The 16,908-nt window shown below is 30.9% G+C and overlaps 1 protein-coding gene across 4 annotated transcripts in view; it reads left to right on the forward strand.

Annotated features, from left to right (window-relative positions):
- The window catches only part of IFT80 (intraflagellar transport 80), a 31,336-nt gene that overhangs the window by 12,854 nt on the left and 1,574 nt on the right, over positions 1–16,908 (forward strand). For all 4 annotated transcript variants that reach the window (XR_015805804.1, XM_088171093.1, XM_088171094.1 and 1 more), the window contains exons 8-19: positions 598–735; positions 4,057–4,236; positions 5,224–5,342; positions 5,840–5,914; positions 6,336–6,499; positions 7,107–7,171; positions 7,600–7,735; positions 8,110–8,257; positions 9,466–9,637; positions 11,204–11,293; positions 11,394–11,566; positions 13,425–13,548. Coding sequence is in view for 3 of the 4 variants with exons in the window: in XM_088171093.1 (XP_088027219.1) it covers positions 598–735; positions 4,057–4,236; positions 5,224–5,342; positions 5,840–5,914; positions 6,336–6,499; positions 7,107–7,171; positions 7,600–7,735; positions 8,110–8,257; positions 9,466–9,637; positions 11,204–11,293; positions 11,394–11,566; positions 13,425–13,548 (1,584 nt within the window). In the remaining variant the exon portion in view is untranslated. The remainder of the gene's footprint in view (positions 1–597; positions 736–4,056; positions 4,237–5,223; positions 5,343–5,839; positions 5,915–6,335; positions 6,500–7,106; positions 7,172–7,599; positions 7,736–8,109; positions 8,258–9,465; positions 9,638–11,203; positions 11,294–11,393; positions 11,567–13,424; positions 13,549–16,908) is intronic.

Consider the following 16,908-nt stretch of genomic DNA (forward strand, 5'->3'; position numbering starts at 1 on the left):
TGAGAGAAAATTACATTTCTGGAATTACAGATATGTATGTGTATATATATGTGTATATATATGTATATATATAAATGTTTTTGTATTAAGATATATATAACTATATAAAAAATACGGTTTTTTAAAATATTTGGAAGAAATAAATATGTGTATACAAAATATACCTATATAAAGCAAAAGTGAGATAAAATAGTGTTGATTTTTACAATTACACTGAAAATATGAGAGAAAATTACACTTGTGGAATTACAGATATGTATGTGTATATATAAAAATGTTTTTGTATTTGGATATATATAGCTGTATTAAAAATATGCTGGTTTTTTTTTAATATTTGGAATAAAAAAATATGTATACAAAAATATATCTATATAAACCAAAACTGATCTATAATAGAGTTGATATTTCAAATTACACTAAAAATATGAGAAGAAATTACAATTCTGGAGTGACAAAAATACAAAAATATATCAATATAAACCCAAAATAAGCTCTAATAAAGCTGATTTTTGGAATTGCCCTGTGCCATGGAGAACAATCGTTGTTGTGGAACAATCCCAGGTGGTTGCAGGGGTAGAATTTGGAATTTTGCTGCAGGTTTGGGACAGTTTTGGCCGTGCCCTGTTCAGTTCCCAGGCACAGGAATTCCCCATCACCTCCATTGCCTGGGCCCTGGATGGACAAAGGTTTGCAGTGGGAGCCTTCAACACCCTGCGCCTCTGTGACCACACTGGGGTGAGTCAAAGCCTGAAAATTTGGTTTATGTGTTCGAAAAAAATGAGAAAATGGAATTAAAATAGGATTTAAAGGGGAAATTCTGGAGGAAAACGCTGAAAATTTGGTTTATGTGTTCCAAAAAAATGAGAAAATGGAATTAAAATAGGATTTAAAGGGAAAATTCTGGAGGAAAACCCTGAAAATTGGGTTTATGTATTCAAAAAAAAAGAGAAAATAGAATTAAAATAGGATTTAAAGGGGAAATTCCGGAGGAAATACCTGAAAGTTGGGTGTATGTGTCCAAAAAAAATGAGGAAATAGAATTAAAATAGATTTTAAAGGTAAAATTTCAGAGGAAAACGCTGAAAATTTGGTGTATGTGTTCAAAAAAATGAGAAAATGGAATTAAAATAGGTTTTAAAGGGAAAATTCCGGAGGAAAACGCTGAAAATTGGGTTTATGTGTCCAAAAAAATGAGAAAATAGCATCAAAATGTTTTTTTAAAATGTAAAATTTTGGAGGAAAAACCTGAAAATTGGGTTTATGTGTTCAAAAAAATTGAGGAAATAGAATTAAAATAGGATTTAAAGGGGAAATTCTGGAGGAAATACCTGAAAGTTGGGTGGATGTGTTTGAAAAAAATGAGAAAATAGAATTAAAATAGGTTTTAAAGGGAAAATTCTGGAGGAAAACGCTGAAAATTTGGTGTATGTGTTCAAAAAAAATGAGAAAATTGAATTAAAATAGGTTTTAAAGGGGAAATTCCGGAGGAAAACGCTGAAAGTTGGGTGGATGTGTTCGAAAAAAATGAGAAAATAGAATTAAAATAGGATTTAAAGGGGAAATTCTGGAGGAAATACCTGAAAGTTGGGTGTATGTGTTCAAAAAAATGAGGAAATGGAATTAAAATAGGTTTTAAAGGGGAAATTCCGGAGGAAAACGCTGAAAATTGGGTTTATGTGTCCATAAAAGTGAGAAAATAGCATCGAAATAGCATCAAAATGTTGTTAAAATGTAAAATTTCGGAGGAAAAACCTGAAAATTGGGTTTATGTGTTCGAAAAAAAAGAGAAAATAGAATTAAAATAGGATTTAAATATAAAATTCCGGAGGAAATACCTGAAAGTTGGGTGTATGTGTTCGAAAAAAATGAGAAAATGGAATTAAAATAGGATTTAAAGGGGAAATTTCGGAGGAAAACGCTGAAAGTTGGGTGGATGTGTTCAAAAAAAAATGAGAAAATGGAATTAAAATAGGATTTAAAGGGGAAATTCTGGAGGAAAACGCTGAAAATTTGGTTTATGTGTTCCAAAAAAATGAGAAAATGGAATTAAAATAGGATTTAAAGGGGAAATTCCAGAGTAAAAACCTGAAAATTTCGTTTATGTGTTCAAAAACAATGAGGAAATGGAATTAAAATAGGATTTAAAGGGGAAATTCTGGAGGAAAACGCTGAAAATTTGGTTTATGTGTTCAAAAAAATGAGAAAATGGAATTAAAGTAGGTTTTAAAGGGGAAATTCTGAAGGAAAATGCTGAAAATTTGGTGTATGTGTTAAAAAAAAATGAGAAAATGGAATTAAAATAGGATTTAAAGGGGAAATTCCGGAGGAAATACCTGAAAGTTGGGTGGATGTGTCCAAAAAAATGAGAAAATAGAATTAAAATAGGTTTTAAAGGTAAAATTTCAGAGGAAAACGCTGAAAATTTGGTGTATGTGTTCAAAAAAAATGAGAAAATAGAATTAAAATAGGATTTAAAGGTAAAATTTCGGAGGAAAACGCTGAAAATTGGGTTTATGTGTCCAAAAAAATGAGAAAATAGCATCAAAATGTTTTTTTAAAATGTAAAATTTTGGAGGAAAAACCTGAAAATTGGGTTTATGTGTTCGAAAAAAATGAGAAAATAGAATTAAAAGAGGTTTTAAATATAAAATTCCAGAGGAAAATTCTGGAAATTGTCCCAATTTATTGACAATACAGCAAATATTGCTGAGGATATCAGTGCACAGGTGAGGGATTTATTAGCAAAATCCAATTTTAAATTCTATTTTGTCTTTTGGGACATGAAATTCTTTTTCTGAAAAAAAAAAAAAAATTTACCAACATTTCTTTTCTAATCCAAAATTGGAATTTCCTTCCTTGGAATTCAAAAAATCTGAATTTTTGTCTTTGGAGTTTAAAAAAAATGGGAATTTCTTTCCTTGGAATTCAGAAATTGGAATTTCTTTGCTCAGAAATAAAAAAAAATTGGAATTTCTTTCCCTGGAATTCAAAAAAATGAGAATTTCCTTCCTTTGAATTCAAAAATTAGAATTTTCTTCCTTGGAATTCAAAAATGGGAATTTCCTTCTTCACAATTCCAAAACTTGGATTTTTGAGGATTTTATTCCACCTAAATCCTACAAAAACTTGGATTTTTGGGGATTTTTTTTCAATCTAAATCCTATAAAAATTTGAATTTTTGGGATTTCCTTCCACCTAAATCATGTGAAGGATTTGATTTTTAGTTTTATGCTCTTCAAAAGAAATCAGAATATTTTAGAAGCATCGGGTGAGGATTTTCTTCCAGCTGTGCCCCTTTTGGTGATCATTTTCTATATCCAAAAATCAATCCAATATTTACATTTAAATTAACTTCAATCACTTAATTTTTATTATTAATTTGCTTTTAAGATTTCATAGAGTTAAATATTCAGGTAGTTCTTCAATTACTGCATTTAAAACAAAATTCTATTACATAAAGAGGAAATAATTGAGATTTGCTTCAAGTTTTAAAATCTGCTTTAATATTTTCCTAAAATCCATTAAAAAAAATGATGAAATTTTTATTTGTCATCCATTTTCAGGGAAAAAAAAAAAAATCTGTTTGGAGAGTCAGGCTGATTTTTGAGATTTTCAAATTTTAAGAAGTGTCTTGGTGTGAAAATTTTGATTTTTGGATTTATTGATAAGGATCTGAACTTCAGAGGGGTCTCGTGGATAAGGCTGAGGGGAATTAAAAATTAATTACTGGAGGAAATTTTTAATTAATCTTTAACTTGGACGCTAACAGAGTGAAAGAAATGTAATTATTTCTTCATTTTATGTCGTGATTACCTGGATTTCTAAATGAGAACACAAAACTGATACCTGATCAACCATTTTCACTTGAATTTTTATTTTACCCGCTCTTCCTTTTTTTTAATTTCCAACCTCTGATTTCAACATCCTATGCAACAAAAAACTTCATTTAATCGTTGCTTCTTGCGAAACCCCCACCCTGCAAAAATATTTACGACAACAAAAATGATACAGAATGATTTAAATTCATATTTTCTCTATTTTTTAATTTTTTTTCAGTGGTCTTATGCCCTGGAGAAGCCCAACACTGGCAGCATTTTTGCCATTTCTTGGTCCATGGATGGCACCCAGCTGGCAGGAGCCTGTGGGAATGGCCAGGTCATCTTTGCCCACGTGCTGGAACAACACTGGGAGTGGAAAAATTTCCAAATTACTTTAATTAAAAGAAGAACCATGAAGGTAAAATCACCTCAGAGCAGAGCAGCCTGATCCCAAATCCTGTTTTAATACAAAATTAAGAATTTAGAATTTAATTTGTATTTCCTGACATTGACTCACAATGTTGAAGATTTTCCAAAATTTCCATTTTTTTTCCATAACACAAATCCAAAATTACGCATTTAGACTTTTTAACATCAAGTTAATTAAGAATTTTCACACCTCTTAAATATTTATTTCAAATAATCAACTGTCAAAACTGGAATTTTCACACATCTTAAATATTTATTTCAAACAATCAACTGAATCAATCTCAAAACTGGAATTTTCAGACCTCTTAAATATTTCAAATAATCAACTGAACTAATCTCAAAACTGGAATTTTCACACATCTTAAATATTTATATCAAACAATCAACTGAATCAATCTCAAAACTGGAATTTTCAGACTTCTTAAATATTTATTTCAAATAATGAACTGAACCAATCTCAAAACTGGAATTTTCACACATCTTAAATATTTATATCAAATAATCAACTGAACCAATCTCAAAACTGGAATTTTCAGACTTCTTCAATATTTATTTCAAATAATAACTGAACCAATCTCAAAACTGGAATTTTCAGGCCTCTTAAATATTTATTTTAAATAATCAACTGTCAAAACTGGAATTTTCACATCTCTTAATTATTTATTTCAAATAATCAACTGGGCCAATCTCAAAACTGGAATTTTCAGACTTCTTAAATATTTATTTCAAATAATCACCTGAACTAATCTCAAAACTGGAATTTTCAGGCCTCTTAAATATTTCAAATAATGAACTGAACCAATCTCAAAACTGGAATTTTCAGACTTCTTAAATATTTATTTCAAATAATCACCTGAACCAATCTCCAAACTGGAATTTTCAGGTCTCCTCCATTTGAAATTATTTTCTCAAGGGGAATATTTCACGAATGAATTTTCATTTCAGCTCTTTTACATTGAATTCCCCTTTTGCTCAGGTGCACAATGTCATCAACGATGCCGTGGATTTGTTGGAATTTCGGGACAGGGTCGTTAAAGCCTCGCTGAATTTTGGATTTTTGGTGGTTTCCACTTGCCTTCAGTGTTATGTGTTCTCGTGAGTAAAAACCAATTCGTTCACATTGTTTGGGAAAGAATGGGGAAAAAAAACTTGATTAATTAATTTATTTCTTAATGAATTGAACTATTCAGCGGAATGTCTGCGCCGTGAATGTTAGTGGAGATCACTGGGAAAGAGTCAGAAATAGTTTTAAAATATTTAAAAAAAAAAAAAAAAAAAAATCCATATAAAAATCATTTAGCTGGGTTTTAAGACTCCTTCTGTTGGTGTGAAGGGATGAAAAAATCAAACCAAAATTATTATTATTATTATTATTATTATTATTATTATTATTATTCCATCAAATTTTGATTTATCAGTGTTCCATGGCTTCCTAAATGCTGTTTGAAGTTGGCAAACCTCCCTTTTAGGAATATTTAATATTAATGTGTATTTTCCATGCTGAATCCAAGTTTGTGGTTGAAAAATGTGGGAATTGCTGATTTTAATGCTGATTTTTTATATTTTTTTTATTTTTTTTTTTCTATTTGCAGGACAAAGAATTGGAACACTCCATTGATTTTTGACCTGAAGGAAGGAACTGTGAGTTTAATTCTCCAAGCAGAAAGGTACCTGGCTTCTTAAAATATTCATTATGAACTTAGTATCACTATTCAATAAATTAAAAATAAATTGATTAGCTGTGTTATTAATCTAGACATTTATTTCTTCTATTTATAATAAATTTCCTTCTTGGGTACATATTTAGAATGAACAAAATCAGCTCAAATTGAAAGATGAGAAATAAATAAAAAAAAAACCTCAGATAAAATCATAAATCTTTCACATAATAAATATTTCTCCTGTAAAAAGATCATTCATTAAAACCAAAATTTCCACACAGAACTTCCAGAATATCTCGAAAATTTCCAGCTTAGGATATTAAACAATGATTTTCCCATTATTGAAAATATCATTTTTTTAAATATTATTTAATGATTTACTTCTTCGTTGTTTGAATTTTTTTTTTAATTTTTTTTTTTTTTTTAGGCATTTTCTACTCGTGGATGGTGGAGGACTTTATTTATATTCTTATGAAGGCAGATTAATTTCTTCTCCAAAATATCCAGGCATGAGAACAGATATTTTAAATTCCCAAACAGTGTCCCTGAGCAATGACACCCTGGCAGTGAAGGACAAAGCTGATGAGAAAGGTAAAACTGGATTTTATTTAGAATAAAAAGAAATCTATTGCTTATAAAAATGATTTTTCAAGTTCTAGGTCTTGCTTAAAATTCATTTAAAAATCTTCTCACCTCTGAATTTTAAACCCATGAAATATTGACAGGAAATAATTGAATCGAGTTTTTATTCCCTGATGGGATTTTTCAATTTTCTCTCTTTCTAAGCTTTCCCATTCATTAAATTCATTAAATGAATTAATTAAGCTGTGGGTTAAGATTGACTCAATCTGATATTGGAAATGTGGATTTATTGAAATTGTTTGGTGTCATTTCTGTAAAACCCCGTTTGAGATAGGAAATGAAAAACAGGAATGGGAAGTGAAAATTCAGATTTTTTTTTTTTTTTCAACACTGTGAAAATCATTGGTAAAACTCACACAAAATATTTTATCCACTTGCACTAAATTCCACTCAAAAAAAAAATTGAATCACTGGAAAAATCCATTAAGAACTTTTTTAATTATTGTTTTTTAAATTATTTTTAAATTATTCATTTAATTTAATTAATTAATTAATTTTTTATTTATTTTTTAAATAATGCTTTCAATTAATGAAATATATAATTATTTTTCTTCAGTTATTTACATATTTGATGCTTTATCTGGGAAGCCACTGGGTGATGGAAAACCTCTGACCCACAAGGTAAAAGGAAAAATTTAATGTTTTTATTTGAAATTAAAGAAATTAAAGAAATTAAGAATCACTCATGGCTCTCTTCTAAAATGGGACTAAAAACCCATTAAAGTTTAAAAATCTTGAAAAGGAGATTTTCAGCTGCCTTTTAATGCTTTGTGTTGTCTTTAGGATTGTTTTAATCATCATGAAATTCAGTTTATTAAATCACAAAATCATGGAATGGGTTGAGTTGGGAAAGATTTTAAAATAATCTTAATTCTCACCTCATGGAATGATTTATTTCACAGAGAAATCACACACACAAAAATATTTTTTCCAACCCACTTTATGAAAGAATTTTGTTCCTTGTTTTTAGGGAAAAAAAAAATAAAAATCAAATTGAATATCCAAATAGAAAAATCTCCAAAATAAAAATCTTTTTTTTATCTTTTCAGACAGAAATTGTGGAGATTGCTTTGGACCAGAAAGGATTGACAAGTGAGAGAAAAATTGCATTTATTGATAAAAACAGAGATCTTTTCATCACCTCAGTGAAAAGGTTTGGGAAGGAGCAGAAAATTGTCAAAATAGGTGAGAAAAATTCAAATTGATGTTTGGGAAAGTGCTGGGAGGGAAATGAATTTTTTATTTAATACAACATTTTGCTTCGTTAATAGTGAAATGGAATTTTTTTTAAAAAAAAAGCTGTGCCTTTTCTATGATAGAGGTAGAAATAATTTTAGTAGATTTTACTTAAATTCTGAGAATTTTTCTATCACTTCCATGCAAAGAAACTTATAAAATATTCCAAATTTCGAATAAAACCTTAGAAAACCAACCCCTCAAAAAAATGCTGAATAACCACTTTGATAAAATTCCCTTCATTTGAAAAATTTCTCCTGGAAATGTCTGCTTGATTTATTTAATAATTTCTATATTTTAATTCTCATTCTTTATAAATGAAGGTACAATGGTACAAAGTTTGGCCTGGAATGACACCTCCAACATCCTCTGTGGCATTCAGGATTCCAAATTCACAGTCTGGTATTATCCCAACACAGTTTATGTGGATAAAGATCTTCTCTCAAAAACCCTGTATGAAAAAGATGCCAGGTAAAAAAAAAAAAAAAAAATTTTTTAAAAATCCTTTTTAATCCAATTATGATTTATTTTCAATATTTCCATCCTTCCTTAAGAAATTGTGGTCAGGAGAAATAAAAGCTGAGCTTGCAACTTGTAAAATTCTTCTGTTTCTTGATTGGGAAATGAGGAAAAAAAGGGTTTTTTAAGGAAAATTGTGAAGTTTAATCCAAGTATGATTTATTTTCATTATTTCCCTCCTTCCTTAAGAAATTGTGAAGTTTAATCCGAATATTTTTTATTTTCAATATTTCCATCCTTCCTTAACAAATTGTGGTCAGGATAAGCGAAATTTTCTTGCAACTTTTAATATTCTGTTTCCTGATTGGGAAATGAGGAAAAAAAGGGTTTGATAAGGAAAATTGTGAAGTTTAATCCAAATATTATTTATTTTAAATATTTCCATCCTTCCTTAAATTGTGGTCAGGAGAAGTAAAAGTTTCTTGCAACTTTTAAAATTCTTCTGTTTCTTGATTGGGAAATGAGGAAAAGGTTTTGATAAGGAAAAAAAAAAACTTATAAAATTTCGGGTTGAAATGCTGATGCAGGGTTTGAAAGCAGAGCAGCATGTGGAGGTAAAAGCAAAATTCAAATTCTTTCTCATCAAATATTCACTCAGATTTTCTACAAAAAACCCAAAGAAAACAGAAAAATTTTGTTCTGCTGACGTTGGAAATTCAAAGTGGCAAAAACACCATCACTGTTCAATTCTTCCCTGGAAAAAAAAAAAGAATTAATAGGAATTTTTTTTTTTTTAAATCTTTTTTTCTTTCTCCACACAGTGAAGTAAAAGCAAAATTCAAATTCTTTCTCATCAAATATTCACTCAGATTTTCTACAAAAGAAAACAGAAAAGTTTTGTTTTGCTGACGTCGGAAATTCAATGTTGCAAAAACACCATCGCTGTTCAATTCTGCCCTGGAAAAAAACGAATAAATAGGAATTTTTTTAAAAATTTTTTTTCCTTTCTCCACACAGTGAGGTAAAAGCAAAATTCAAATTCTTTCTCATAAAACATTCACTCAGATTTTCTACAAAAGAAAACAGAAAAGTTTTGTTCTGCTGACGTCGGAAATCCGAAGCGACAAAAATTCTTCGCTGGGGAAAAAAAACGAATTGGAATTTTTTTTTTTTTAATTTTTTTTTTTTTTTTAATTTTTTTTTTGTCTTTCTCCACTCAGTGAATTCAGCAAAGCCTCGGAGGTGGTGAGTTTTGTAGGAAATCACATCACCATCAGGAGGGCAGATGGTTCCCTGCTCCACCTGCACATCTCCCCTTACCCTGCCATCCTCCACAGCTACTCCGGCTCCTCCAGGTGGGAGGACGGGCTCAGGCTCTGTCGTTTTGTCCAGGTAAAGTTGATTTTTTTTTTTTTTTTATTATTTTTTTATTTTATTCCCATCCCATCCAATGAGATATTGATGGTTTGGAAGGTTTATTTTGCGTTGGGCAGTTTGTTTCTGGTTTGTTTTGTCGCTGCTCGTGTGAAGTGATGTGATTTTTCTGAATTTCTGGATGAAATTAATTCCATCATTCCCGGCATAAATAATAATTCTTGGTTTTAGTCACGCCAGAATCCAGCTGGATTCAACACAGGTGCTCAGAAAATTCAGTTCTAAACTTCAATTTCCACGTCTGGGCCTGAATATAACCAATTAAAAGTGACATTTCCACAATCACCTGTTAATTTCCATATTTTATTTCACTTCTTTTTTATTTTTTTTTTCCTTTTCCATTTGTTTAGACAACAGGAACAGATGAGGTGAGTGTGGTAGTTTTTTAAACGACCAAAATCCCTTCAAACCTTCCTCCCCATTGATTCCTAGAGAAGTTTAGCACCTTAAATGTGTATTTCAGATATTTGTGTGACCAATTATTAAAATCAATGCACATCCAGATAATTTGGATTGCATGATTAGAATTAATTGTAACAGAATCTTTATTTACAGTGTCCACATCATCTGTTGTAAGCATCCAAATCAGAATATTTTGATTTTGGCAGCCCAGATAGAGAATAAAAATTATTTCCAACCAGGAATAACAAAATGGATCATATTTCTGAGAGGGAAAAAAAAAAGCAGCAAAAAACAACTTGGAAGCATCAAGGAACCACTGCTGGAAATTTCATTTTCTGGATTATTTCAGGCTGAGCTTTTAACTTTTTATCAGCTTTTTCTTTTCTAAATAAAGTTGAAGTGGGAAGAGAAGGTGACAAAGATTTTAGGAGCGTTTGATTCTCTGAATAATCTTAATTTTCCCAAATTTTGAGCTTCCTGCAGGAGGGTTTGTCCTGAGTGATGGAAAAGTCAGCTGGGAAATATGGGAATGTGTTGAGAACATTCTCAGTGCAGCTGTAAATTCTGATTTCAGTCAAAACTCATCCTTCTAAAAACCCTTCACAGTGCAAAGTCTGAATTTCCAGATTTGTTACTGAACACACTCAAAAAAAAAAAAAAAAAAAATTTAAATACCTCCTTAATTCCTGGACTAGCACATCCAAAATTGCATTTTTCTTGTCTGAATAGAGTTTTAGATGTAGTAGTTTAAAGTGTATTAAAATGTGATTTATTATTGTGTCTGTGTCATAATGTCGTCACTTGAAAATCCATCAAAAAGTCATTTAGGATCTTCTAGAATCTTGAGTTCATGGGCTTTCCTCGAGGTAAAATACCCAAAAAAAAAACCCCTCACAGAAACAATAAAAGAAATAAAAATAATAAATATAATAAAAAGGTAAAATATTATTATTATTATTATTACCACAATTTCCTAACGAGACGCCTTGAGCTCAGTGCCACCAACGGCACCCCCAAAAATGTAACAACGTCACAACATCTGTGTGTTTGCTTGGAGGAACCATTTGCAGCAGGATAATAAAGATTTCAAAGTTTACAAGTTGTTTTTATTTAAAATTTCAGGATCAGACCCTTTGGGCTTGTTTGGCTGCCATGGCAGTGGCCAAGCAGGACATGACCACAGCTGAAATCGCTTACGCTGCCATCGGCGAGGTAACAAAAATACCACTCCAAAATGAAATGAAATCCTAATTAAATCGTTCCAAAAACCTTGTTGATGAATGAATTTCTTTGCTGTCCTCTTCCTGGGCAGATTGACAAAGTTCAGTACATCAATTCCATCAAGGATCTGCCATCCAAGGAGTCCAGGTTGGCTCACATGTTGCTTTTCAGTGGTAACACCCAAGAGGCTGAAACGTTGCTGCTTCAGTCAGGTCTGATTTACCAGGCTATCCAAATCAATATTCAACTTTTTAACTGGGAAAGGTAGGATTTGTAATTTTTTTTTTTTTTTTTTCCCTCATTAAAAATGGTTTTTCTAATTCGTTCCATCAGTTGTTTTATTGCTGACTCGGTTGTTTTTAATCGCCCACAATTTAAAAAAAAAAAAAAAAAAAAACCAAATTAAATCATGAGCTGACAACAACAACAAAAAAACCCCAACATTTTTGTGTCATATTTAGAAAATACGAATATTTGGTGATAAAAGCCTTAAATACTCTTGGGAGCATTTTTGAAATAATATTTTGCTTTCTCATCCCTCAGTGATGGCTGAAATGTCTCCCCTGCTAAAAATAAACCTGGGGCTGCTCAGACTCCCAGCATTGTGTAGGTGGAGAAAAAATGAATTAAGGCTGAGAAAACAAAGGAAGAATTTCTGTCTTTAAACAAAACCCCCACATTTTCTGACAGAATCCCCTCGAGTTGTTTTTTTTCCTAATTTTTTTCTGCTGTTGTATTGGATTTTTCCCCCACAAATCTGTAATTTTGTTTTGTTCTGAAGCTGTGTCAGGGGAGGTTCGAGCTGGGTATTAAGAAAAGAATATTCTTATATTCTATCATCTAAAAACTCTCTGTAAATCAAATATCAGTGTTCTCAAGCCATTGAGAAGAAACCATCAGCTAATGAATTAAATTAATCCAGTGACTGATCTTTTCCACCTATATATTTATAAATATTATATAGAATATATCATTAATGTGTATTATGAGTGTTCAGAACCTATTTCTGACTAGAAAAAAAGTCATTAAACATTATTAATTTTGTGCTAAACTCTGACATATTCTACATTTCCATGAAATAAAAAACCTCCTGGGCTCAAATTAATGATTAGTGATGAGATTATCAATGGAATAATTATTGGGTATTTTCCATCTCTGGCTACCTTGAACCTCCTGATCCTATTTGGGATTTCTCAGAATTTCTGCAAAACCTTGGTGATGTAGCAGAGCATTTCCCAAAGGCATTCTTGATGTTTTATTGCATTTCCCCAAATCCATTCTTGGTTTTTTTAATTGCATTTCCCCAATCCATTCTTGCTGTTTCATTGCATTTCCCCAAATCCATTCTTGCTTTTTTCTTATTGCATTTCCCAAAGGCATTCTTGATGTTTTATTGCATTTCCCAAATCCATTCTTGCTCTTCTATTGCATTTCCCAAATCCATTCTTGTTTTTTTATTGCATTTCCCCAAATCCATTTTTGCTGTTTCATTGCATTTCCCCAAATCCATTCTTGCTGGTTTTTATTCCATTCCCCAACCCACTCTTGTTTTTTTTATTCCATTTCCCCCAATCCATTCTTGCTTTTTTTTATTCCATTCCCCAATCCACTCTTGTTTTTTTATTCCATTTCCCCAATCCACTCTTGTTTTTTTTATTCCATTTCCCCAATCCATTCTTGCTGTTTTTTATTCCATTTCCCCAATCCATTCTTGCTTTTTTTTATTCCATTCCCCAATCCTTTCTTGTTTTTTTATTCCATTCCCCAATCCACTCTTGTTTTTTTATTCCATTTCCCCAATCCACTCTTGCTTTTTTTTATTCCATTCCCCAATCCACTCTTGTTTTTTTATTCCATTCCCCCAATCCATTCTTGTTTTTTTAATTCCATTCCCCCAATCCATTCTTGTTTTTTTATTCCATTCCCCCAATCCATTCTTGCTCTTTTAATTCCATTTCCCCAATCCATTCTTGCTGTTTTTTATTCCATTTCCCCAATCCATTCTTGCTATTTTTATTCCATTTCCCCAATCCACTCTTGTTTTTTTATTCCATTTCCCCAATCCATTCTTGCTGTTTTTCATTCCATTTCCCCAATCCACTCTTGCTGTTTTATATTTTAGAGCCCTGGAGCTGGCAGTGAAGCACAGGACTCACGTGGACACAGTCCTGGCTTACAGACAGAAATTCCTGCAAGATTTTGGGAAAAAAGAAACCAACCCCAGGTTTTTGCAATATGCACAAGGTGTAAGTGACCCCCAGCTCCTCCTGCACAAAGGGGAAATTGGGACAGATTTTCATATTGGGATGCTTGGCCAGCAATTGCTGGGCGTGGGTTTTAGTTCAAGATTTGCTATAGATAAATAGATATTAAATATTTATTTATTTATTTATTTGAAAATTCACTCTATATGCATAGATAAATAGATAGATATTAAATATATATATATATATATTTGAAGATTCACTATATATAGGTAGGTAGATATTAAATATATATGTATTTATTTGAAAATTCACTAGATAAAGATAGATAAATAGATAGATAAATAGATATTAAATATATATATATATTTTTGAAGATTCACTATATATAGGTAGGTAGATATTAAATATGTATATATTTATTTGAAGATTCACTATGTGTAGATAAATAGATATACATATTAAATATGTATATATTTATTTGAAGATTTACTATATAGATAGATAAATAGATGTAGATAGATATTAAATTTATTTATTTAAAGATTCAGGCTATATGGATAGATAAATAGATAGATATTAAATATATATTTATTTGAAAATTCACTAGATAGAGATAAATAGATATTAAATATATATATTTGAAGATTCACTATATATAGATAGATATAGATATTAAATAGGTATATATTTATTAGAAAATTCACTAGATATAGATAAATATATATATTAAATATATGGTATATATTTTATAGGTTATATATATATATTTCTATATATATATTTATCTAGTTATTTTCTACAAGCAGGGAGCTAAACCTCACCATGGTTCAGTGAGTCCCCAATATTCCCAATATTTTGGTGGCATTTTTTGGATAGAAACAGGAGCAGCCTTTGGAGGAATGTGGATCTTGATGAAGTTCAATCCATTCTGATCAATAAAATCAAGAATTTAATGTACCTGCATTGGAAACCCTCAGGCTCACTCATCAATAAATCAATTTATTGCCATTTCAGAGGTGCTGAAATTCAGGAGCTGACTCTTGGATTCCTCTGGAATATTTCCCTCAGGAAAGGCACAATTCCACAGAGGAATTTCCATGATTCCTCAGCGTTCTGAGGGAAAAATTCTATAAAAAATTAAAAATATTTAGTGTGTGTGTGTGGAATCCTTTTATCCACTGAGCTGGGATTTCACCTCCTGCCTTGGACACTGCCCCCAGCACTGCAATAAAACTGGATTTTTAATGGAGCTTTTAGCACTTTTTAAAACATTCTCATTTCCTAAAAAAAAAAAAAAAAAACTCAGCCCCTTAATGAACCATTGCACAGGAATTGAGCTGGAAAATACAGAAAAATAAAGAATATCTTCCAAACATTTGTATCCTGCAGCTTTTCCAGCTGCTCTGCTGCAAGAGTGTGTTCTGGAAAAGCCATTATGGAGCAAAAATCACAATTCCCTGATAATCCTGATTTTCTTAAAATCCCTTGATAGACATTCCCTGATAATCCTGATTTTCTTAAAATCCCCTGATAGACATTCCCTGATAATCCTGATTTTTTTTTTAAATCCTGGAGAAAGCTGTAGAATCCAAAAATCCCAAATCAAATCCCATACAGACATTCCCTGATAATCCTGTTTTTTTTTTTAATCCTGGAGAAAGATGTAGAATCCAAAAATTCCAAAATCTATTCCCTGATAATCCTGATTTTTTTGAAATCCCTTGATAGACATTCCCTGATAATCCTGATTTTTTAAAATCCTGGAGAAAGATGTAGAATCCAAAAATTCCAAAATCTATTCCCTGATAATCCTGATTTTTTTGAAATCCCTTGATAGACATTCCCTGATAATCCTGATTTTTTTTTTAATCCTGGAGAAAGATGTAGAATCCAAAAATCCAAAATCCATTCCCTGATAATTCTGATTTTTTTTTTTAAATCCCCTGATAGACATTCCCTGATAATCCTGATTTTTTAAAATCCTGGGGAAAGATGTAGAATCCAAAAGTCCAAAATCTGTTCCCTGATAATCCTGATTTTCTTAAAATCCCTTGATAGACATTCCCTGATAATCCTGATTTTTTTTTTTAAATCCCAGTGAAAGCTGTAGAATCCAACAATCCAAAATCCATTCCCTGATAGGAGGGATCCACATAATGTAAATTTTAATTTTTTTTTTTTTTTTTTTAATAATTAAATTCTTCATGCAACCTGTCAGACTCACAAAACAAAATCAGAAAGAAATTAAAAAGAAAAACCAAAATTTTGTGTTGCTGTTCCTTCTCAGGGCTAAAAAAGGGTCTCAGGTTCCCTCCCACACCCTCCAACCTCTTCAGGCTTAAATCAGGAATTTTTTTTTCCTCTTTTTTTTTTTCTGTAACCAGGCAAGATCTAAAATATAAAATTGTGTTTATTTTATATATCAGGTTTTTAATTCCTTCCCCATATCCTGAGAATCCTGGACACAGTCAATGCCTCTAAAATGAGATAAAATTATGATATTTTCTCCTCAAAATATGAGTATTTAATGCCTCTAAAATGAGATAAAATGATGATATTTTCACCTCAGAATGTGAATATATTTTATTTCACTTTCCCTCTTAGAAAATCTCCCCTTTTATTCCATTACTTAATTCCAGAAGAAAATTCCCTGTGCAGCCTTGGAAATTCTTCTCCCATCCCACCTTTGCCAACGTTCATTCTCCAGCAATAAACTGAATAAAAATAATTGCACAGTGCCATTTTTGGACATGTTTTTATGGCACCATCATGATTTTTTTTTTACTTTATTATGTATTTTTTTTGGGGGGGAAGAAACAAATTTCCTCCCCGATTTTGTGCTGGATTTCCTGAGTTTTCACTGACACAAAACGCAATCAGAAAAAAAAAAAAAAATCAATTTTCTGCAGCTGGAAAAAAATTCCAAGGTTCCGACTAAAACATTGATTGAGGCAAAAGGGCAGTGCCAAGGAGGAATCTGATTTAATATCCAATAATTGATTTAATATCCGATAATTGATATCTGATAATTGATTTAATATCCAATAATTGATTTAATATCCAATAATTGATATCCGATAATTGATTTAATAGCCAATAATTGATTTAATATCCGATAACTGATTTAATATCCGATAATTGATTTAATATCCAATAATTAATTTAATATCCAATCAATTTCCTTGCAGGAGACATCATTTCTAAATTAATAATTCAGGGCTAAATATTCAATAGCAGGACACTGATGCCATCATATTGAATTAGAAGCAGATTATTTTAATTTTTTAATTGCCTGATGAAGAAGATTTATTAAAATAATCTCAAGCTTGGTTTGTTTTAAAGGTGGGAGCTCAAAACTTCATCTCTTAAATGAGTTTGGGTACTCAACACTTGATCATT

The sequence above is a fragment of the Sturnus vulgaris genome, chromosome 10, assembly GCF_052056855.1.
Source record: "Sturnus vulgaris isolate bStuVul1 chromosome 10, bStuVul1.hap1, whole genome shotgun sequence".
Classification (NCBI taxonomy): Eukaryota; Metazoa; Chordata; class Aves; order Passeriformes; family Sturnidae; genus Sturnus; species Sturnus vulgaris.